The sequence below is a fragment of the Sceloporus undulatus genome, chromosome 7 (assembly GCF_019175285.1).
Source record: "Sceloporus undulatus isolate JIND9_A2432 ecotype Alabama chromosome 7, SceUnd_v1.1, whole genome shotgun sequence".
NCBI classification, from domain to species: Eukaryota; Metazoa; Chordata; class Lepidosauria; order Squamata; family Phrynosomatidae; genus Sceloporus; species Sceloporus undulatus.
In genome coordinates this window covers 14,868,885-14,893,706 of record NC_056528.1, presented here as the reverse complement: position 1 = coordinate 14,893,706, position 24,822 = coordinate 14,868,885, and the positions used below count along the sequence as shown (strand labels likewise).

The 24,822-nt window shown below is 43.9% G+C and overlaps 1 protein-coding gene across 2 annotated transcripts in view; it reads right to left on the bottom strand.

Moving 5' to 3' along the window:
* Window positions 1–24,822, bottom strand: part of ASTN2 (astrotactin 2) — a 320,421-nt gene that overhangs the window by 126,085 nt on the left and 169,514 nt on the right. Inside the window, exons 7-10 of one of the 2 annotated variants that reach the window (XM_042479280.1) lie at window positions 24,394–24,561; window positions 18,728–18,812; window positions 17,033–17,107; window positions 16,107–16,244 (exon numbers count right to left, since the gene is read on the bottom strand). In XM_042479280.1, coding sequence (XP_042335214.1) covers window positions 16,107–16,244; window positions 17,033–17,107; window positions 18,728–18,812; window positions 24,394–24,561 — 466 coding nt within the window. The remainder of the gene's footprint in view (window positions 1–16,106; window positions 16,245–17,032; window positions 17,108–18,727; window positions 18,813–24,393; window positions 24,562–24,822) is intronic. The other variant, XM_042479282.1, reaches the window with a different exon arrangement.

Sequence of the window (24,822 nt, the reverse complement as noted above, 5' to 3'; positions counted from 1 at the left end):
AATGCTCTAGAGTGAATTCTTGTAGATCTTCTCTGTTAAGCTTACCTTGGCATTTCCTTCTTGACCTTCTTCAGCAACTGCCCCACATCTTTGTTGGTTTCTGCTAGCTGTATTGTGTCATTTGTGTTCCACCTTAGGCAATGGTCAAATTTAACCTTGATGATTGTCACCTGTACAGCCTACAGATGCTTTGCATTTTCAATGCACACATTTAAATTCAAAGACACATTTACCTCCAATCTAGCCCTCAGATCAGGCCACGTTACCAAAGGGGAAATAGAGACCCAGCATGTTCCCTTGCCCTGCATTGGCTTAATAAAATGTCCAATGCTGCTTCAAGGGGTGCCACTTGTGCCAAGTCAAGGCTCAAAGTACCACTGAACTAACATTTCTTTGGTGCATACAGCAGAAAATCCCATGAACCTTTTCCCTCTGCTCTGTCAGTAGAAATACAGTAATGGCAAAGAAAAGAAACAATTTGCTGTGTATTTTGCAAGACCCCCAAATCTTGTGCCTAAATTTAGGATGCCTAATGGCACGGTTAACCGGCTAGTAAGTGACACACATCAACAGTTCTTTAACAAGTAGATGGCTATGTACTGACAGCTCCACACAGCAGTCACGTCCTTCCTTAACTGCTAAATATATGCACCAACAAAACACAATGAGAGACAATCCTGGCCACGGCAACGGAGGCGTAATACCATAATGGGGGTGTAAGTCTTTCGGCTCCACAATAAGTAGAGCAGACTGCCACCTGTTTTAGCAAATCTGTTTCTTCAACTTGCAAAGGAGGGCTTAACCAAAAGGTTCCCAAAACCACGGGGGGAACGATTCCATTTAATACAAGTGAAGTATTTGAAGTTTCAGAGATAAAATGGGCAAACTGAGAACCCCATGGCGTTATGATTATTATTATAAATTAGACTTCCACTTGTTCCCATTAATGGCACCGGGGAGAAAGGGGGCTGTGAATAGTTTCTGGAACCTTTTATTACTACTATTATTCAGAGGATTTCAATTGTGGATTAGATGGCGAGAGCCTTGAAAAGAGCGCGGAGAAGGAAACAACAAAACGCTCCAGCAAGGAAGAAGAGGGCTTCCATCCATGCCCTTCAAAACTCTCCATGGTGCCCCCTTCTTCCTAAATGAGGATAAGCTGTGGGTGAAGGAAGGCATTTGCAAAAAGAGAACAGGGCAAGAGGCTTTGCAATAAAATGCCAACAGGACTTGCTATTATCCCTCCTCCTTGCTCTGTGTTACACAGCTCTGACTTCTCAGGCTTCATTCATTCAAAGGCCCGTCTCAGACAAAGCTAATGTTGCACTGGACTGTTATGGAGCTATTATTCGGCTTTAAATGCTAAAGTTGCTGGATTGGATATGGGACGGGGCTCCTGGGTCCTTAATAAAGAACTGATTCTCGATAAAGCTGAGTCTTTCCTTCACTAGTGGGCCTCTATGCGAATCCTGAAATGGTGCACGACTTTCCCTCTCAGATGCTGTTGGACTACAGTCGATGAAAACCCTAGTCGGCACAGTCATGAGACAGGAACTGCAGACAGAGAAAATGGGGTCTGCAGTCCATCAGCATCTAAAGGACCATGTTGCCTGATCTGATCTAGAGTTCAAACAATGCCCAAAATCAAATTATTTTAAAAATGTTGACAGTATATGGAATATTTCTGGTTACTGCATATTAATGATTCACCCAACTCCCACAGTGTAGCGGCTTAACAATGCTAACCGCTTTGGCTTTAGCAGGGAAATGGTGCGCGCCACTTCAGGAACGTAGGACGGCAGGTGCTGAAACCGTACCGATCTCAGAAGGGGATTCCTGCCCGACAGAGGCCTGAAGTGTGAGGAAAGGAGGGCAGGTGCTAAATGCCCCATTCAAAGCATGTCTACCCAGGTGCCAACTGCATTGTTCAAAGAATATGCCATCCTTTTATAGCGCGCGTATTTCACTCTCTACTGCCAGAATGGAGAAACATGCTGGGTTTTTGCATCCGTAATTGGAGAAGAACAGATGGTGGAGCTGCAGATGGAAGGAAAGCTACCATTAAAATAATCTATACTGCTCATAATTTTCCGACATGAGTGTGGCAGCCTTCCCCCTTCCTCCCCACACTCTTCCCCATCCGTGATGCGCCTCCCCTAGAAGTAAACCCAGTGCTATATACAGATTGTGGTGTGTTTGTTGTGGCTCGAGGGATGGCAGTGACTGAGAATCATTTACACGACATTTTGAAGATACATAGCACTTTGCAAGGGAGGGAACCATCGAGGGGGAATCTTCCATTTGAGGAATAAATTGGAGCAAATGGAAGCTGTTCCACCATGTCTGGTGATAGTAATCTACAAGCAGGTCTCCATATTCATGGATTGTTTATCCACAGATTCAATAGTCTATGGCTTGAAAATATAAAATAGATAGATTCCAAAATGCAAACTATAGTTTTGCCATTTTAGATAAGGGACACCATTTTACTTTGGCGTTGTTGTTGTTAACCATCTTCGAGTCGATCCTGATTCAAGGCAACCCTACGAATGAGACATCTCCAAGTCTCCCTATTCTCTACTGCTCTGCTCAGGTCCTGCAAATTCAAACCCGTGTCCTCATTTATAGAGTCCATCCATCTAGCCTGTGGTTATCCTCTTCTTCTCCATCCTCCCACCTTTCCTAGCATTATTTTCTTTTCCAATGATTCATACCTTCTCGTGATGTGACCAAAGTTCAACAGCCTCAATTTGATCATCTTGGCTTCCAAGGAGATCTCCGGTTTGATCTGTTCTAGGACCCATTTGTTTGTCTGCCATTGTATTTAATGGGCTTAAGCACCACAAATCTTGGTATCCATGGTGGTTCTTGGATTCAAACCCCAGCAGATACCAAGGGCCCACTGTACTTTTTATTCATCTTTAATTTGTTAAACAACTTTCAAGATTGCTGATGTAGTTTAATTCTATGTTAATATTGATTTTTGGCATGTTTGGGTCTATAATGCCATTTTAATTTGCAAACCACCTTGAGAACCAGGGTTTTTTTTTTGGGGGGGGGAGAAGATGGGACATAAATAAAGATGAACAACAACTACAATACAAGGTCAACTAAATTAGTGTAGGGTTCAATCTCACCCCTGTTGTGTTCTCACTATTGTCACATACTCCTTGCTAAACAAGTTGCCCTTGGCTCGTCATCTGCAATGTGGATATCAGAAGATTAATTCATCTTGCAAAGTTGTTGTTAACCGTAAGAGCCATTTTAGATGGAACGAAAGACAGAAGGGCAGAAGAAAGGACAGAAAGACAGGATAAAAATGCAATTAACAGAAAACAAAGGCCTGTTCCAGACTGCCAAAATAAAGCTGCTTTGGGTCTCTTTGGAGGTATGCTGTTTAAATGATCCATGCATCCTAAGAATCCGGAAGCTGCACCAAAGCTGCACTCCAGTGCTTAGGAATGGAGTGTGGCTTTGGCGCGACCTCTGGGCTCTTAAGACCCATGCATCATTTAAAGAGCATACCTCCAAAGAGACCCAAAGCAGCTTTATTTTGGCAGTCTGGAATAGGCCAAGGAAAGAGGATAGAGGGCCAAATTATAAACCAAAGGACGGTGGATGCCAGTTTGGTGCAGTGGTTTGAGTGTCGGGATTATGATTCTGGAGGCCAGGGTTCAATCCTGGCGTGATCATGGAAACTCTTTGACAGATCTTGGGCAAGTCATTTGCTCTCAGCCTTAAAGGAAGTCAATGCAAACCTCCTCTGAACAGATCTTGCCAAGAAAACCTCATGTTAGGTTCACCTTAGGGTTGTCATAAGTCGGAAATGACTTGAAGGCCCACAACAACAACAACAACAACAAAAGGTAGATGATCAAAAACAGTGAGTCTTCTATGCCATCCATCCCCAACAAATGCAGTCACGTTCCTTTGCTGAACAAGAAGACCTGGCCTTGTTAGGCTGTATACAAATTGTGGCCAAACATGCTAAATAACCAACATATTTTAATTCAGATGCGCCTCGTACATTTGTCCGCTCATGAAAACGTTCTAACTGGTTCAGCGATGGCTGCATCTTGGGTTGCTGATGTCTACAAATGTGTTTTTAATTCATTTGTTTACATTGGATGATGCACTGAAAGTGTCATTTGGAATCTAAATGTTATTGTTATCCATCCTGAATGTCTTTTCGGGCAGAAAGATGGAGGGAATAAATCAATACCTAAGAAATTGCTGCTGATCCACCACTGGCTTTCCATCTCTTGGACAGCACACATTGCTAAAGTCATTATTCATCCCATCTGGGAAAGCTTTTTGGCCTGGCTCAAGTTCATGAGCTGAAAGACCAAATAAAACAATTGTCAATCTTCTCCATTTTTGGCATGACTACTTGATGGGGAGATTGCTTTGCGGGATCAATTGGTCTGTCTGTCCGTCTAGCTATCCATCCATTTATCTATCTATCTTCTAATCGTTTAGTATATTTCACAGCATAATTTTGTGCTGAGTTTTATACTTCCAAACCAAAAAGCATGGTTTCCAATAACTGTCCAGCTCTTGTGTTGCTGTGTGCCTTCAAGTCCTTTCCGACTTACAGCAATCCTAAGGCAAACCTTTCCTGGGGCTTTCTTGGCAAGGTTTGGTCAAAGGAGGTTTGCCATTGCCTTCCCCAGATGCTGAGAGAGTGTGACTTACCCAAGATCATAAAATGGGTTTCATGGCCAAGCTGAGAATCGAACCCTGGTCTCCAGAGTCCTAGTCCAAGACTCAAACCGCTATGCCACCCTGTCTCTGCCAGCTCTCTTACCTTCCTTGTAATATATTTGGCTGAGAGATCATCCCTTGTATTAAAGCCATTCATTCCACCCACATTGAAAACATTTGTGGCTCAGCTTCGTTTCCATTTGTTGAATAAATTACAAGTTTCAATCAAAGCAAATTCCCAACCATTCCAGGAAGACAGACGGGAAGGAGGAGCATTTTGCAGATTAAACATTTGCCGTGTATACTCTGGTGGCACATTGTTCTTTGTCGCACACGCAACCGGTCCAGGCAAAGTCTTCATGTTAAGCCCAGATCCTGATTTGACTAACCCTTTGTGGCTAATTTAATTACCTCTGGCCTGCAAATTGACAGACAGCTGCTAAAAATGGTTATTGCATTATTAATACGCTTCAATAATTTCCCATTAAAACTATACTGTTAATAATTTTTTTTCTCCCTGTATTTCTTCCCTCTTAATTAGTCTATTTAAAACTTTGAAGGAATATTCTCTCCATGGTAAATGAGAGCATTGAGCAAATTACATTTTTGATTGAATACTTCTGTGATAGGCCAGCAAATAAGACCGTTGAGTTGTTAATTATTGTCAGGGTTCCACACGATGCCTGCTAATGAGGCAGTCAATCTTCAGCGCAATTCCCAGAATATTAATAGCTCCCTCTCTTGATTCTGAGTTTGACACCAAGAGGCACCCAGGAAACCTGTTGCGTGGGTGAAGAATAGGGAACGTGGCCAGTTTGTCTTCTTGGAGCATCTTGGATGCAAATTGGCCACCAGCCCCATTCTTCACCCAACTGGCCTAACTGACCAGTGGCCCCATTTTTCACCCAACTGGACCAAGTAGCCACCAGCCCCATTCTTCACCCAACTGGCCCAACTGACCACCAGCCCCTTTCTTCACTCAACTGGCCCAGCTGGACATCAACCCCATTCTTAACCCAACTGGCCCAACTACCCACCAGTCCCATTCTTCACTCATTCTTAACCCAACTGGTCCAACTGCCCACCAGTCCCATTCTTCACTCATTCTCCACCCAACTGACCCAACTGACCACCAGCCCTATTCTTCACCCAACTGGCTCAACTGGACATCAACCCCATTCTTCACCCAACTGGCCCAAGTGCCCACCAGCCCCATTCTTCACTCCTTCTTCACCCAGCTGGCCCAACTGACCACCAGCCCTATTCTTCACCCAACTGGCTCAACTGGACATCAACCTCATTCTTAACCCAACTGGTCTAAGTGCCCACCAGCCCCTTTCTTCACCGATTCTTCACCCAACTGGCCTAAGTAGCCACCAGTCCCATTCTTCACTCATTCTTCACCCAACCAGCCCCATTCTTTGCCCAATTGACCACTGGCCCCATTGTTCACCCCACTGGCCCAAGCAGCCACCAGTCCCATTCTTCAGTCATTGTTCACCCAACTGGCCCAGCTGACCACCAGCCCCATTCTTCACCCAACTGGCCCAACTAGACATCAACCTCATTCTTAACCCAAATGGCCCAATTGGCCACCAGCTTTGTACTTCATCCAATCTTCACCCAGCTACCCAAGGCTGCTGCCACACTCGCAGTTGGGCACTGCTTTAACTGTGATGGCTTCACCCTCTGGGATTCTGAGATTTCTAATTTGTTGCGGCACCAACAAACCAAGCAAACAAAGCCAGCATGACATAGTGGTTTTCAACATAATTCTATAAACAACAAAAAAGCACACTAAAAGTATGTACCTCCTGGGAAAGTGTGCACAAATATGTAAACAGATCTTGAGGGCAGATATAGAAAACAACAAAAAAATATGTATGGGGTAACTGTTTGCGACACAGTATATGCTAAACAAATATGAATGCATTCAAATCACCATGATGGCATTTTGTCTAAGTTGTAAATTGCACAGAAAATGGTACAGAACTAATATATATATGTGAACAAATGAAAAACAGTGAGACTGAAATGAACAGATTTGTCCATCCCTCTTAAAGGTCAAATTCAGCACTTTGAACTGGGCAAAGATACCAGCTGGGAGATGCTGGAAAGTAAATCAGAGTTATTGCTTCTGGCAGTATGGCTCACCTGCATTTTATATTCTGAACCAGATGCCACTTCCTAACACTCTTTAAAAGCAGCAACACATGAAGTCCGTGGCAGCCACTGGCTCCGGTTCTCTGCCCTCTCTTTCCCCAGTCTGAAATCTGAATGGAAGAGATCCCATTTGTTCACTGCTCCGGCAATGTTTTATTACAACTGGTATTATTTGGTCAAGTACATAGGACTTAAGACAGTAAATGGGGAATTGGAGAAAAGCGCTGCGTGGGCAGAGCAGTGTGTACTTTGCAATGATAATAATTATTAGCACTGCCAATACTAGAATTTGTATTAAGTGTACTTTTGTTTAATTTATTCTGCTTCCAATGTTCCTGGTCTCAAGAGACGAAGACAGAGAGGAAGATGGAGCTGGAACTGGATGGCTGTGTATGGAAAAATGACCAGTCAAAAGGACAACAGGTCTGGATTGGATCACCATAGATGCAGGGGGGGGGGGGGGGGGGGGAGATTGCAGAAATGATCTCCTGAAATGTTTCCCAATTCAGTATGCAAAGGGATCTTGTGCCAGCCTGCAGTATCAGTATACAAAGGGATTTTGTAGCACCTTTAGACTGTGCAAAAGAAATGGAAGCATAAGCTTTCAGAGACTTGGTCTACATCCTTAAATGCATAGAGTAGACCAAGTCTATGAAAGCTTCTACTACAACCTCTTTTGCATAGTGAGTCCCAAATGTGCTGCAAGATCTCTTTGCATACTGCTATTCCAGACTAACATGGCTATTTCTCTGAGTTAAAAGAGAATACAAGGCCAATGTCCTATACTTTTTTTTTTTTTAGCATGGCAGTGATATACCCTGTTATTGCTGGAAAAGGTATGAGGGTGGAGTTGGCATCTGGGTTCACCACAGGAGCTGGTTCCTATGGTCTGCATCTGAGGAAGCAGACCACGTCCTCAAAAGCTTCTGCGACACAGTTAGTCTCAAAGGTGCTACAAGATCCCTTTGCATATTGTTAATTAGTTGTATAAGCAACAATCAATACGTCAGCCGACAGCTTCAACTGGGTCACCTTGTCCTGTCCTCTCCTTGGAAGGAAGAAGGGAGAAATGCTCTTCCAAGCACCAAGGAACCTGGTGCCGCTGCACAGACAGTGTGCTGCAGGGATCAATATCCCCAAGTAGTCTGTCACTCATTCCCTAGAACCAGTCCACCCCAATTCCCCCAGACACAAGCTCTCCCCATCAGGGAAAGACCAAAGTAATTAGAGAGGGCCTCAGGTCAGCAAATCCAAGCTTTAAGAGAGCATTTGCAACAATTCAAATCCATTTGTTAAGCCTGTCAGAAGAAAAGAGCACGAGAGCGGAGGGTTTAACCCTACATAAGTCTTCAGATCCTGCCTCTCAATGAGGGCACTTTCTCCAAAATATCTGACTCCACTTAACACTCCTCACCCCAGGAAGCCGCATCATGTTCATCACTAATTCTTAATCCTTTTGTCAACAGAGCGCTAACACTCCTGGTCTTCGTTGCAAGCCCCGGTTGAGTCCACAGCAAGCAAGAACATCTCCTAAAACTGCGTTCAGGTTGCCAGGGTTTTCTTCCTTCCCCCTTTCTCCCCAGTCAATAAGCAAGGGATCAGAGAAAGAAATAAGCGATGCACGCTTTCAGATCATACTCTCAAATGTTCTTTCCCTTGCTCCAAAATCAAGTTAAAACAGAATCGTTGTTTGTTCCCAGATACGTACGACTCCTGTTCCTGTCTCCAGAGGGATCGCCAAACGTAGTTTTCTGGTAAACAAATCAAATTATTCTCATTCTGTATGCTTGGAGCATTCTGCCCGGAGACTTTTGCTTAGACATGGCAAAGTCACAGGGAACATAAAATGCTGCCTTGTGCGGAGATCGCCCATTGATCCATGGAGATCAGTTGTTGTCTCGTCTGGCTGGCAAGAATTCTCCAATGTCTACAACAGAGGCCTTTTCCAGACATGATATCCTAAGATGGGTTCTTTCTCAGCCCGGAGAACCGGGAGCAAAAAAGAAGCATTCCTGCCCTGGGACCAGATTCATATAATGCCATTAGAATAAGAGAGGATATTGATTAGAATAATATAGTCAGCATGGAGCCAGTGTGGTGTGCTGCTTTGTGTGTTGGGCTAAGACTCTGGAGACCCAAATCAAAGAGAGAGGTGACAAGTCATACCTAGATGGTCAGCTAGGCCCATCCAGTCAAACTATTTTGGCATGCACAACTCTGAATTTCACGAATGTAACTTCCAGCCTGAATCTTCACAACCAGAGATTCATAAGAACCAGTTTGGTGACTGCGATGCAGGAGATCAAGGTCCAAGACCCCACTAAACCTGTCACTTTCTTTCTCTCTCGGTATTCTTGTGAGGACAAAGTGGACAGGAAGAGAGGCATATCAGAAGAAAGGGGAGACACAAAATGATTTGGAGCCGAATCCGAATGCGAGTTATTCCGCCAGTGGAAATGACCCCTATAAGGAAGAGAAGGCGGTGAAGATGATTCAGAAAGTGACATTTCGTGGGAGGGAATGACAATGTGTTTCCAGTTGGTCTGATGCATTTAATGCATCTGCAATCTGCAAAAGGAGGATGCTCAGGAAAAAGCAGGATTCCTTCTATGCCCAGGCTGACCAGAGGTCCTCCTTTTCCTACGTTCCAACCTTTTACCCAGGAGGGATTTCAAAATGTCCTCCATTTTGAGCATGAACTTATATTTATATGAGTGTTTTTAGCTTTTAATTTTTCTGGCATGTCCTACATTTTACGCTGCCACCTCCTTTGCAGTGATGACATCTGGTCACCTTGTCTATGGCCATCTATCACAGGGGACAAAGAGAACGTGTAAGACCCAAACTCTTAAAGACACCAGTCATTCAGAAGTGGATGCATACTCAAGGAAAGGGGAAAAACAGATCATGTAAATCCAAACCGTGCCTCATTAAACAAAGTCATGTAAGGCAACCGGCCTCAAATCTCCTCCCAGTGCAGTGGAAGGGGAAGGAGTTAAAATCTTGCACACAGAGAAATCTCTCCACGGTGCAACCCCTGCTGGGAGGCGAACTAGACAGATGTTTAGCGGTAAATCTTTTCATCATCCTCTAAATCTCTACAAAGCCTCGCCTGATGAAGCCCAGAGTACAGTGCTAAACTTCCCTCCTGCTATTTCCTGAGCATTCTCCTTTTCCTTTAGTGCTAATTCTCAAAGACGTTACCAGTAAATGCACCAATAACTGGAGACACTCATAGAGCCTTCCTCCTGAGAATCATGCATTGAAAGTCATGCTGTGTGCATACTGTTTATGAGAACTAGTGGAGTGGTTTGGATGTTGGACCAAGACTCTGGAGACCAGGGTTCGAATCCTTGCTTGGCCATAGGAACCCATTGGGTGAGCCCACTCTCTCAATCTCAGAGGAGGGCAAAGGCAAACCACTTCCTAACATTTTGCCAGCATCTGAGGCTGGCATCTTCATCATTCTCTGAAGATGCCAAAGCCACAGATGCTGGCAAAACATCAGGAACAAACTCTTCTAGAACATGGCCACATAGCCCAAAAAATCTATGGATGCCGGCCATGAAAGCCTTTGACTTCACAACAACATGCCTGTTTATGAGTTGCAGCCTTTGGACACCAAGTGAGACATACTGTAGTAGAGCAGAGAGAATTGTGACATATTATTGTAAATCAACACAGCCTTATAATATATAACTGTGAGCTACAAGAAAGCTGAGAATGTACAACTGGACTACAATCTTCACATTCGTACCTTGGTTGAGTGGAATACAAGCCCAGTTCTCCATGATACTAGCCCCATAATCTATCTCCTACTGATGTAGGAGTCTGTCTGCAACAGACGAGAAGCAGAAAGGGCCAGCAACCCACATTTCCCCTCTAATAACTAGACTCCAGCCAAGCTATGCAAAAATCTATAATGACAGAGCACACAGCCAGTTAAAAGGAGCGATTACACAGCCCAGTGGGTCAACAATCGCTTGACCATTTATTAATGCATCTCTTAAACATTTGCTAACAACCTTTTCATGTTAAAGGATCATAGGCAGGCAGCTTGATATTAAGGGGGATAATGGCGTGACGAGTCACGATCAGATTCGAACGGATTTGGGGACGGTATTCTGGCAGAGGGATTAATGCATATTTGACGTCTTTGCGCAGCTGATGATGCTTTTGATGGGAGGAAGGGTCTCTTTAAGAGAAATCAGAACACAGATTTTGATCCTCTTCTCATCCTACTGGTAAGGCTTCAGGGTTGTCCTGGTTCGCCTTGTGTCTCTCATTTCAGTGGTTTGAGTGCCGGACTATGACTCTGGAGACCAGGGTTCAATTCCCAGTCCAACCATAAAACCCATTGTTCAGCCTCCTCTGAACAAACCTTGCCAAGAAACCCCCATGATAGGTTTGCTTTAGGGTCACCTTAAGTCAGGAACATGTGATTTAAGGCACGCAACACACACACAGTCCAAAACTATGTGCACCAAGGCATTCCTCCCCTAGAAGGCATTCTGCCAATCCAGAATCCTGAACAAAAATTTGTTTCTGTGGCTTCCTTTAAAGGCCAAGAAACCCTCTTCTCTCCGGTGTGGGGCATTTATCTCGGCTGATGATGACAGCGCTGCGTGTGACGTGAAACAATGTCCGGCAAAGCAATGATCAATTTGCTCTATTGTGTTAAACCTGCCATTCATCACCGGTGGCTGCTGTCAGGAGCGCAGGGACGCCTTTATTGGGCGGCAGTTGATGCTATTATTGACAGAGCAATAGACTTTGAAGGGAGTTCCCTCTACGGTTCAATGCTAACATTGATTAAAGGGTCTGATAAAGGACTTGCTGGGAGCTAAGATGTATTCTCCAAGAGGCAGCAATAACAGCGAGAAAGAGTAGTTGGCGCAAGGAGTCCCTCTTCCAAACAGGTGTATGGAAAGCCTGCACAAACCACCATTTACCTAGCATTTGGGATACTGAAATAATCTCTGGAGGCTTAATCTTAATCTGAAAGAAATACCTACCTAAGAATCTCTATGTCTTCCAGCAGCAGACGTTGACCACAGAATTGCACTGTAGGACCTACAAATGCCTAGAGAAGCATATTTTCTTGCAATCTCTAGGTCCTCCAGTTTGACTCTGTGGCCAACGTCTGACAGAGCTATACTAGAGGATCTAGAGATTCTCATATATATATATGTGTGTGTGTGTGTGTGTGTGTGTGTGTGTGTATATTTAAATCTACAAATGTCAAAGCCACAAATGTGAAGGCTGGACTAAACTGCCAGAACAGACTAACAAATGATTTAAGTCCCCAAATCTGCGACTTGAGCTGCCCATCTCATTCTCTCTAATGATACGGTTGGCCAAAGCAGAAGCAATCCCGGCCTTCACAAAACCAGAATTTAAATCAGTTCTCCAAATTTTGCAAGAATCATCACCACAGCAAGCTGTAGGAAGATATTTACAAATCTCTAGCTAGCTACTAGCTTGCTATTGGCATATGACCCAAATTACACACTGTCCGTCCAATGAAACCCGCTCAATGCAAACAAAGAAGTCAGTGGACTGTTGTCTGCATGGAGCCAAAGACCATAGAGGGCCAAAAGCAAGTTCTCTCCAGAGACGAATCAAGAGAAGCTTGAGAGAAAACACATTCTTCCACTGAAATGCTCAAGTGTTTCTATCAGGGCAACTCAAAAGCTTGACAGGCAGACATGGGGGCCTTTATTTCTTTCTGCAGTTACCGAAAAGGATAGAGCCATAAGTCATGTCAGTGCAGCAGCTGAGACTTGGTTTTTGTGATTTATGGTTGCTGTTGCAATATATATATACACACACACACACACACACACACACACACAGTATAAAATTTTCTCATGCAGAACTGGTGACAAACCAGGTGGCCCTCACCTTCTCAGCATAGAAGGAATAGCAACGTGAGAATAAGTATTGAAATTCAGCAAGTTTGAGACTCAAAAGTACAAAGGATACCCTATAAGGAATTCAAAACCAATCACGGATAGGTGGCATAGTGGTTTGAGAACCAGCCTCTGACCCTGAAGATCCAGGGTTTGTTTCCCACATTGGCCATGAAACCTGCTGAGATACCTTGGGTAAGTCACAATCTTTCAGGGGAAGGCAATGGCAAGCCTCCTCTGAACAAAGAAAGCCAAGAATATCCCTTGATAAGGTCACCTTTGGATGCCATAAGTCAGAAATGATTTGAAGGCATGCAACAACAACAACAGCAACAACAGCAAGGGAAATATCTGAGTGTGGATGCTCCTAATAGAATTCCAACCTAAAAGTGTTGGCGACATGGGTCCTGCTCACAGGATCATTGTTGGCTCCTTCCAACAATAACAAGGCTCTAAGACAGCAAGGAAACAGAAAAGAAACACAGATAGCCTTTGCTTCTGTTTTCTTCCTTCCTTCTGCTTCAAGTTCTGCTCATGCTCCATGATCCTTTTGCTCTGAATTAATGGTGTCTCTGCAAGATGCAGCCATTGATCCGTTCTATTTAGCTAGCCTTCTTAGCATACTCCTAACATCCCTCTCCTCTGTCACAGACAAACACACAATATCCTGCAGACGCCTCCGGCTTTACAAAGCAGACGTATTGACCGAAAGTGGCACTAAACCAGATCCCCGTTTGTTGCTGCCCTTCGCCACTCATCTATCCTGTGCTCAAGACGTCTTCATTAAAACACAAGGGCCATGCCGAGGTCTTCACCCCGAGAGCCATAAAGGCTCCTAACTAAGCAGATGCTTAGCAATTTCCCCGCCACTAAACTCTCTGAGACGAGCGACCCCTCAGGCAAAGGTGTCAGGCTAATAAGAGGGTTGGAGGAACACGGTAAGCTCATGGTGACTTAAGGGTACCGACAACGGAAAATCAGAGCCAACAACTACTAGTAGATTATGGAGGAACAAACAGGAATGCCCCAGCAGGGCTGTTGCTAATGCAGGGTGTCAAGGCACAGCCAGCGGAAGCGTCCGGTTCACTGACAAGAACGTCTGGAAAATAAAGCCAAGAGATGCTAGATTATGGAAATCATGGAAGCCACGCTCCAAGGGACCTCAGCATTAAGTCTTACAGTCAGATGGATCTAGCCAAGGAACTACCTAATCCAGACTCTTTCTTCTCCATAACCAACTAGATGCCCCTAGGAGAGCAGGGCATGAAGACAAATAAACATTTCCTCCAGCTAAGTCCCATTCTCTCAGCCTCAAAGGAAGGCAAAGAAAAACAGCATCTGAACAAATGTTGCTGAGAAAACCCCACGATCGCTTTGCCTTAGGGTTGCCATAAGTCGGAAATGACTCGAAGGCGCACGACAACAAACAGTTACAGCATATCCACGGCTATGCAAGGACGTATTGTTCCATCTCATAAGAGCATCAATGGGATTACTTCCAACAGCCTTTGCTAGACTTGTCTAATTCCTTTTCAAAGCCATGCAAACTAATAACTGTTGCCATGATGTTGTGGCAGCCAGATGAATTCTCTACCAGGCCCAGAAATATCTTTTGTCTGTATTAAATCTATTGCCAATCAATTTAGTATGATGGAGCAAACCTTTATCCATTTTTAAACCTGTTTTGCTACCCTTTCATACAGAGAGAAAGCGTGCACTGTAGACACTTTAGTCTTTCTTCATCTAGTGAGTATGTTGCAGCATTTGGAGTATCTTCTTTTTTGATGGAAGGACTATCTAAAGAACTAATGCCTAGGTTTGTAGTTCCAACATCAGATGGGATCTGCTACCTTCAGAGTATTTATGGGCTCTGTAGCTGACACACAGACATTCACACAGAGGAAATATTAGAAACTGTACCAGTTTCATCTATCATAAGGCACCAAAAATCCTCGTCCAACAGACTGATCTCCGTCCAAGGAGAGCTCCAGTTCTAATGCAGACGTAATAACCTCTTTGGTTCCCAATGTATTTGTGGAGACTTCCATAATTCAACATCAAATATTCATTACCACATTTATTAAATTTTGAATAATTTAACATTTGCCGCGCGTCACGGAAGCGCTCAGTTAACCGTTCTCCATTTATTGCACATCTGGGCCTCCAGCTCGTCCTATCTGGGAATCTGAAGTTGAGGTTCCCTCGAAAAGGTGATGTTTTCCCACCGGATCATGGACGTTCCTTACCACCCGGATATCTTTCCAAACAGTAAAGAGTGTATCTTCCCAAACACCCTGCTTTTCAAACAGTAAAGACACACAATCCTTCAACTGAAACTCTTTCTTCCCAACAAAGTTCAATCTAAGCAGGAGAATCTCGATATTATCGAGTGGGTTTCAAGATGGAAACATGAGTTCAATTTAAATCATGTATATTGCTTCTAGAATACCTTCTGCTGCAGTTATGTGTCCATGTTTTATGGAAGAGGTGAAAGAGAGAAGGGATGCATGGATATTCATGGAAGCAATTTGATTTCAATTCCCTTTCCATCCTTCCTGGCTCTTCAGAATTAGGGTTCTCCATCGGCAACCTTCCCGAAGTTATGGTAAATTCTAACATCTCTGAAAGGCTGACATTTTACTAGAGGCAAGAGAAGGGCAGTATTTCTTCCTCTGCAAATGTAAAAATATCAATTCAGAGACAGAAGTGTGTTAATCTGGAATATCAGTAGGCAAAGGGATCATGCAGCACCTTTTTGATACTAACCATGCGAAAGAAGTTGTAGCATAAAGCTTTTGTAGATTGGGTCTCCTTCCTCAGATGCATGGAGTGAATGCATCCGAGGAAGTAGACCAAGTCTATAACTACTTTCACACAGTTAGTCTCAAAGGTGCTACAAGATCCCTTTGCGCAAAATATCACCAAACTAAAACATCAAGACAAGTGTGGAAGGGAAATGCGAAGGTTTGACAATATAAGAGCTATGCAGATAGAAAGAGACATAGGATGCATCCGCACTGCAAAAATAATCCAGGTCAACACTGCTTTAACTGCCATGGCTCCATGGTACGGAATTCTGGAAATGGTAGTTTTGTGAGATATTTAGCCTTCTCTGTCAGAGAGCTCTGGGGCCACAACAAATTCCCAGAATGCCATAGCATAGAGCCATGGCAGTCGAAGTGGTGTCAAACTAGATTATTTATGCAGTGCGGAGGCAGCTGTAGAAAGAGAGAGAAGGCTTTGTAGAGATATCCATGCAATAGGCTGCTACTCCTGATGGGTACCTGCAACCTCTTCTCATCCGTGGAGCTGGGAGGAGGTCTTTACCTGACATCGGCTGGGTCTTCGGTCACAAGGACATCCGTCTTGCAGCTGGCCAAAGGGTTGATGGAAAGCTCCACCGGCGGCACCACAAAGCTCTTGCTGACAGGAAGCCAGAGGCCCTGGCCAAGGCTGTAGGTGGACCTTCAACAAAAGGGAAAGCAAGAAGAGAAGGCGAGAATGATGCCAACAGGAAAGCACAACCTTTCGGTGTTATTCTGTTTGGTGACCTGCAAGTTCTTCATATAACCATTCCAATTCTGCCTTTTGGAGCTCAGAAGAGCTGCCAAGGGAGAACAACTCCTAAATTATAACATTTAACATAATCAAAATAATAAATACCAAGTAGGCCCTTGGTATCTGCTGGGGTTTGGTTCCAGGACCACCATGGATACTGAAATCTGTGAATGCTCAAGTCCACTAAATGCATATAGAGAAATAAAATGGGGTTCCTTGTATCAAAGGGCCAAATCAAGGTTTGCTTTTGGGAATTTATATTTGCATCAAATAGTTACAAATGTGGATGGTTGACTCCATGGATAGGGAGTTGACTCCATGGTTGACTGCACAGATAGAGAGGACCAGCTCTAAAAAGATGATGATGATGATGATGATGATGATGATGATGATGATGATGATGATGCCACAACCAACAACAAATCCTAGGATTCCACAGCATGGCAGTTAAAGTGGTGTTAAACTGGATTATTTTTGTAGTGTAGATGCAGCCTGGGCAGCATCCAAGTGACCCATCATGAAAGGCTGCCAAGAGAGAACATGGTTGAGATACCCAGAGGTTTACCTACTGATCCCATAAGAAACAGTGACTTTTTAATCTTGACTATGTTCAAACTATAATAACTGATGGGACAACATTGTCTAATAACTTCCACGAAGGCTGAATTCCCCCTCAAAGATGCCGAATGACTCACCTAAGTATTTTTTCAGGGGCTTGTTCTCCGGTAACCAAGTCGTAGCCTCTTTCAAGGGTTGTATACGGCCAAGGTCTGAAAAGAGATGAAGAAATGCACATGGGGCGCACAGAAATTGCTCAGATGAATTTATGAAGCTGCAGGAAATCTATTCCATCTTTTATAACGGTACTATTCAATGTGACTTATCGGTTCTCATCTTTATCCATCTTTTATTGTTTTCTTTCCATAAGACTGCTGTTTATTTATGATTGGAACTCACGGCATCCAACTATCTATATTTAATTATATTTATTGCCTTATTAATGTCGTGTAAAAGACACGGCTTGATTCATGCGTCGTGACTGTGTCAATTCTCTGCATTGTTTTTATTAGAACAATATATGACTAATGTATTTTGTTATTTAATCTTGTGTGGTTGTTAGGAACACAGAGAGCAAGGAAGCTGTCTTGAAAAATCATCAAGTCAGGCATGCAACTCCTTTCCGGTCCATGCAACTCCTTTCCGATCGCAGGTCTTTCCTAGTCGCAGCTGGAGATGTCAGAGAATTGAAACGGGGACCTTTTGCATGCAAAACATATGCTCTTCCACTCTGCTGCAGCCCCCTTTTAAATTACTTTTTATATGAGATGTTGATGTTTAATAAACACATATTTACACAATGATCTATAAACAGATACTCTTCTTGAATTAGGTTTCCAAAAACGTGTTGCAAGACTTCAGGAGCCAAACAAGGAGTGTACTCATCCTGATCAACAACAGGCATTGCTGTGCTATGAATTACTAAAGCAATGTTCTTCGAAGTAACCTGCCTTTCTTTTCTCACACAACTCTTAGCTAACTCTATCTGGTTCCCGCAAATGTGCCTATTGATCCATAGTTCTGGGCATCGCAGTCCGAGAAGGATGTGGACAAGCTGGAGCATGTCAGAGGAGGGCAACCACAATGGTGAAAGGTCTGGAAACAGCTTAGGGGGGTGGGGATGCTTAGGCTGGAGAAGAGAAAGTTAACATGATGGCCATATATGAATATTTTGAAGGGCTGTCACATGGAGGAGGGAGCAAGGTGCTCTATCCTTTCTGCTGCTCCAGACACTAGGACCTGGAACGATGGACTCAAATTACAGGAGAAGAGATTCCACCTAAACATTAGGAAGTACTTCCTGACATAGGAGCAGTTCAACAGTGGAAGATGCTGCCTTGGAGAGTGATGGAGTCTCCTTCTTTGGAGGTTTGGAAGCTAAGGCTGGATGGCCATTTGTCCGGAGTGCTTGCATTGCATGGCAGAAAGGGGTTGGACTGGATAGCTCTAGTGGTCTCTTCCAACTCTTTGATTCTACTGCAAGATGTGGTCATGATCAACAGCTTAGAAGACGGAAATTCATAGAGAATGCGCTATCAATGTCAGACAATAGCCTGCATGTTCAGATGCAGAAACTGTCTAAATGATGGTTGCTGAAGACCTACAACAGGGCAATGCTTTGCTAGTGGACTTCCAAGAGGATTATGACCATCCAAGGTGGGGAAGTAGAGTGTCAGACTACATAAACCATTTGCCAGGTGCATCCCAAGCCTTCCCTGTGTGGTTGGATAGAACTATCCTCTGACACTAACCCAGCAGATAGACCAGACTTCCCTATCTATGTTTGTTAGGCTTACTTGCCCCTTCCCCAAATGGGAGTGCTCCGCACTTACCCTTCGCTGTGTCCCCAGTCGTTGCGTACACACAAGTGTCGGTGAACAGGATCAGGGGCATAGCCTTCGTGACAACTGCACTCGCCTAGAAAAAGGAGAGAGAATGCATGCATGCTCAGTTCGGCTTTCAGTTTGTTGCCACTGTTTTTTTTTTCTTGCACATCTCCTTCCATCATGGCAGCTCAACCCATACATCATTTTAAAAAGACAACCAAAAAGATAATGCAGCAATATAAAAATGAATACATAAATACAGCATATCATTTTCAGGTGTTGGAAGTATTATCTAGCACTAATCCTTGCAAGGCACCCTTTATGGTAAAATAAGTTTTCGCTTTTGCAGAGAGAGAACCCAGCAAGTTCATGGAAGAGCAGAAATGTGAACGAAGAACCTCGCCATTTGCAGATCGGCCTCTTTAGTCCTTATGCTACTAAAACCGATCCCAATAGCGATCCACTGAACTGGATTTAGGTCAGCTTAGAGCGTTTTCCACATTTGTTCAGTTTGTCTAAGGCTTCATTATTGCAGTGCAGAAATATTGCAGTTTGATAGCACTTTAACTACCATGAGATCTGTAGTTTTGTGTGATACATAGCCTTCTCTGTCACCACAACAAACTCTAAATCCCAGGATCCCATAGCATGGAGCCACAGCAGTTTAAAGTGGTGTCAAACTGAATTATTTCTGCAATGCAGATGGAACCATAAATAAATTGAGAGATGCAGAAAATGTTCCAAACTTCCTTTCCTTTATAGCAAGATGTGGGAAGAAGTGTCTCTTCGATACATAAATGCTCACGCGCATGTTCACACGCATAACACCTGGAGGAAAAAATGCAACGAACTCTCCAGCCATCAATGGCCTCTCATCTCCATTACTCCTTTTTGGCTGTTCTTGGGTAACAGTGAGGCGAGATGTGACTCTCTGTTCTTTGCTGGCTCAGATTGATCCCTTGTTTCAAAGAAATACATATCCCCAAGCAAGTGCCGGCACACAAAAAATAAAAGATTAATTGGATTTATTCATCCAGGAGCCGTTGAAAGCCGGTGTTGATTTTTCTTCTCCTTTCCCCCTTCAGCCGATGCCTGCCGTTGACAAAGCACCAAGCTAGGGCAAGTTTTAAACACAGTTGGTAGAAAGAATGGAGGTGGGTGAGGGTTGCTTTGCAGTCCACCTTCATTTTGCACGCTTGACATCCAAATGCTCCAACTCTTCTTATTTACTACAGATAGGGTGGGCTTTATTTTTAGCACGGTTTCTGTTTTCTCCCTTTGGAGGATGCCTTATTAGTATTTTACCTTTAAATTAGGCAGGCCTCTGTGTGGACCAGATTCAATGCACTGTCTTTTGCGGTGATGGTTGGTAAATGGATGGATATTGCATAGCATGCAAGACTCTTCCCTTTAGGCAGAGAACAAAATGAAATCTTAGACGTGTGTTTCTAGCATGCATTGATTTTAGGGAGCCAGTGTAGTTTGGGTGTTGAACTACAACTCTGGAGGCCAGGGTTCAATTGCCAGCTTGGCCATGAAACCCATTGGGCGATCCTGGGTACATCACACTCTCTCAGCCTCAGGAAACAGCAAGGGCAAACCTCCTCTGAACAAATCTTGCCAAGAAAACCCCATGATAGGGTTGCCTTAGGGTCACCATAAGCCGGAAACAACTTGAAGGCACACAACAGCAACAAATGAGGCTATGACTCTGGACAGCAAGGTTCGAATCCCCACTCGCCTATGAAAACCCACTGGATGAACTTGGCAGTCACACTCTCTCAGCCTCAAAAGAAAAACCTTTCCAAGAAGACCCCTTTATAGGTTCTCTTTTGGATCACCGTAAGTGACTCGAAGGCACACAACAGCAACAGCAAAACAAAAAGTGCAGTTGTCCCAGTGCAAAGGAACAATGGGATTCCTGCCAACGTTTATCAAACGCATCTTCAGCAAAAATAACAAATATCGTTTTGGGTTTTGAAATCAGTCGGAGATGAACTAACGCAGAATAAAAACCAGAGGAAATAAACAAATGCTGCACATAACAGGCGGAACGGCGTCTTCAAGCTTTGTATTAATGGCAATAGGTCAGCGATCATTGGCATTAAAATTCAGATGCCATCTCTTCCGAGTTGAGAAATGTCCAGAAAGGGCATGGAAATGTTACCCCCGGCTTGGTTTCGACGCGAAAGAGGGAAAGTCCAAAGGTTAAGATCTACTTTCTGATAGGAAGCAAATGCACCCTCCCAAGGAAAAACAAAAGTAAAAACCCATGCCTGTGATTCTCAAAAGAGACCTTAAAATGTCTCACAGGGATTAAGGTAAGCCGCTTTCTTTCCAAGAGGAAAGCAAAACAGGGTCTGTCTGGTGGGGTTTTTCCCCCCTTTTAAAGAGAAAAAGAGAGGGAAGTTCTGCAAAAGAAGGAGGGGAAAAGAAGAAGAAGAAGGGAGGAATAAGACAAGCTAATGATGTGCTAAATTGCAAAAGCACCTTCATAAAATATTCACCGTCTTAAACACGTCTAATATTAAAGATTAAATGTCCTGGGATTTGTCCTAGCCGACTCCAGAGGCCTGATTTATGATCTGCCAGAAGCCGCTAACTTTGTGATTCATGATGCAAGGTTTGGAAATGTAACCTTTCCAAAGTGGGGGGAGGAAGGCGAAAAGAAGGATAGAAGGAGATGAAGGAGAAGAGTTGGCTGTTAAGTTGAGAAAGGAGGACCCCGGGGAAGGGTTGCCCTTTCCCGGGGGTATAAGGGGATCTCTTAAAAGGGTTGCCCAGATTGCATCCTCATTTGTTTGAGGAACTCGTGTGCCAAAGGAAAGCGCCATTAATAAGCCATTTTATTCCTCCGGTGCTTAGCATGCAAGTTTCTCTCTGCCTGGGTCATTAATTCCTCACACTTACTGCATAACAAATATGTGTTCTGCAATCAAGCAGCCTTTGAAAAGGGCTCAGCCAGCAAAGCAGCCCAAGAATAGGATTTATTTTGCCTCCTCTTTTTGCACCACAGGCTCTCCTTGTTGTCTTCCTTTTCTCCGCTCCACAAACAGGAGCCATGCCCCCCATTGCCATGCCTGGGGGCAAGCTGAGAATTGGCACGAAATGGATGCACTACAAACAGCATGATGTAGTATCCGAGATAGATCCCGCTTGCTATTAAAGACTCTATATTAAGCCTTCGTTAGCATAATATCCCACATATTTCTGGTCAAAGGAAAAAGACACATGTACTTTGATTTCTATCTGCTGGCATCCTCAGAAGTTCTAGATGAATGGTAAGTTTCTTAGATCAAACATAACATCACATCATCGCTGTCATCATCTCATCTCTTCCGGTTCTGAGGTCTTGTACTGCAGGTCACTTCTGGTTGTAAACTGGTCTTGAGTTGACTTCAACTCATGGCTGACCCTGTGGAGGAGACATCTCCAAGACCATCTATCCTCAACTGCTCTGACCAAGTTCTCCAAATCTAGGCCTGTCACCTCTTTGATGGAGTCCATCCATCTGGCATGTGGTCTTCCTTCCTTTCTGCTGGCTTCTACCCAACCTAGCATTATTGTCTTTTCAAAGTTGCGCCTCCTCTTGATGTGGCCAAAGTATGCCAGCCACAGTTTTGCCATCTTGGCTTCCAGGCTTGGTCTGATCCAGAGGTCCAAAGTCTCAGGACTCTTCAGCCCAGCATGAAGAAACCATTGTATGTCTCTTTCCAATAACCACAAACAGCTGATCTAGGTTTAATCTGCACTGGAAAATCAATAAAGTCGGATACTGCTTTGACTACAATGGCTCAATGCTATCGAATCCTGGGATCTGTAATTTTGTGAGCTATTTAGCCTTCTCTGTCAGAGAACTCACCAAACTACAAATCACAGATTCCATAGATCTGAACCCTTTTAGTTAAAGCAGTGTCAAACTGCATTATTTCTCCAGTGCAAATTACTGGACTGTGCTTTACATCTAAAGGAATATCTTCAGAGGAGCCTTATTTTCAAGTAAAGCCCAATCACAAGCCGTATCATCCAGTTATAAGAGACTGAACATACCTGCACACCAACTCCACACCAGATATTAGTCAACACTGCAGGGACGTAGCCAGGATTTTGGGAAGGGAGGGGGGTCCAGACTAAGTGCCACCATTATAATGGGGCTTGGGTGCGGCGGTGCGGCAGCATGCACCATTCATTTTATCTAACGGAAGGGGGGGTCCGGACCCCAAGAACCCCCCCCCCCGGCTATGTCCCTGAACACTGCCATCGTATCCATCATAACCCTACTCATTCTCATTTCCCCCTAAAGAAAGATGCCCCGTGTACTTAATCTTTCCTATTATCTTATTCTGCAACAGATCTACTTGGAGAAACAATGAAATATGTGCTTCTGATATACAGCCAAGGCATGACTCCAGGCTGTACTGGAGCACATTTTCAATAAACATTGGCAAGCTGTACCAACTCTATCATCAATTGTGGATGATAGAATTTTCCTTCTTGGGCGATACGGTATTCAAAAGCAAACTTGGGTCAAATCATCATGCGTTCCCATTAGTTGCAACCCAAGGTCAGTGGGTAAGGGAGTATTGCTTGAAAGAACCCTGACCAGACTTAATCATGAAATCATTAAGGTACAGTGAGGCCCAGAAAGTCCAACCTCTAATCTCAAGGCAACTTTTCAGCTCATTGTTAAAAAATGCATGCATGGAAAAAATGTTGCATGCCTCTACAAGAATATCTTGGCTCAGGAAGGCATGTGTTGTATATTAAAGGTGTCAGGTTCAAACCCTAGCCTTTTGCAAGGATGTAAGGAGACTAATTTTACAAATGTGGTCCCTCCACATTCACTGGGCTTAGGGGTGAGGGACACTATTATATTTATCTAAGAAAACAACTCTCTATGAATTTCCAGGTCCCCCATCAATTGACCACAGAATCATACTGGAGAACCTACAGATGCCCAGGGAAGTGTTTTCTCTTGGAACTTCTAGGTTCTTCAGCAGAACTCTATGGACAACTTCTGGCAGAGTTGCATTGGAGGACCTAAAGTTTCCTGGAGAGACCATATTAACCAAAACCACAAATAATCAAATCTGCAGAAGGCAAAGCCACAAATGTGGAGGGCCAATTGTGTTTCCGCAAAGCAGGTGCAGAGGAGCCCTCTGGAGGTTTCATGTCACCTGCAATTGTCAAGAAAGTGTTTCTAAACTACACTTGTCCCTCCATATTCACTAGTGTTCAGGGCACAAGACCCCCATGAATATGGAAAAACCATAAATAACAAAAACACCATGTTTTTACTTGAGAGGACACCTCTTTAGGCATCTCTAGGTCCTTCAGCGCAACTCTGTGCCCAACGTCCAGCAGACACTGACCATAGAACTGCGCCAGGGGAGCTATAAATGTCTAGTAGAATCTTCTCTCTAGGAATCTCTAGGTCTTTCAGTGCAACATTTAGTTAAAGTTGATCATAGAGTTGCACTGGAGGACCTAGATATCCCTAGAGAGAACATATTAATCAAATCCGTGAACAATCAAATCCACAAATATCAAATCCACAAATATGGAGGGATGAATGTATATCCTACAGCATTAGTGTATGGACTTCATTGGTGGAGAGCTTATCATTGCCCACTTGGAAAAGGACCTCATAGTAAGGTAACTCACTCACTCACCAGTTTCTTGGTCGCACAGTTGCTCGCACGCGTCTGTAGTCCTCTGTCCACAGAGATCCCTCACCCAAGGAGACGTGGCATTGATTTGGTAATAGAGGGAGAGCTTGGCTGGGTTTAGCCAGTCGGAGATATCCAGATAGCTCCCCTCACTCACGACAAAACTGCTCCCTGCAACCGAAAAATTGACAAAATAAGAGCCAGGGAGGGGAATAAATGGGTTATCTTCATTGAAAGACAATGGAGTGTAGCTCTGCCCATCCTCATCCAACCTCTGGAGTCAGCACTGGAGCATTCACTCACATCCCCAGAGCTCACCGAGGCTCTGTTAAAATTATATATGGATATAAGTATAGACACACTCACACATACACTAAGGATTTTGTATGGTGTGGTATGGGAAGACACCATGAATTGCTGCACTGGGCGACA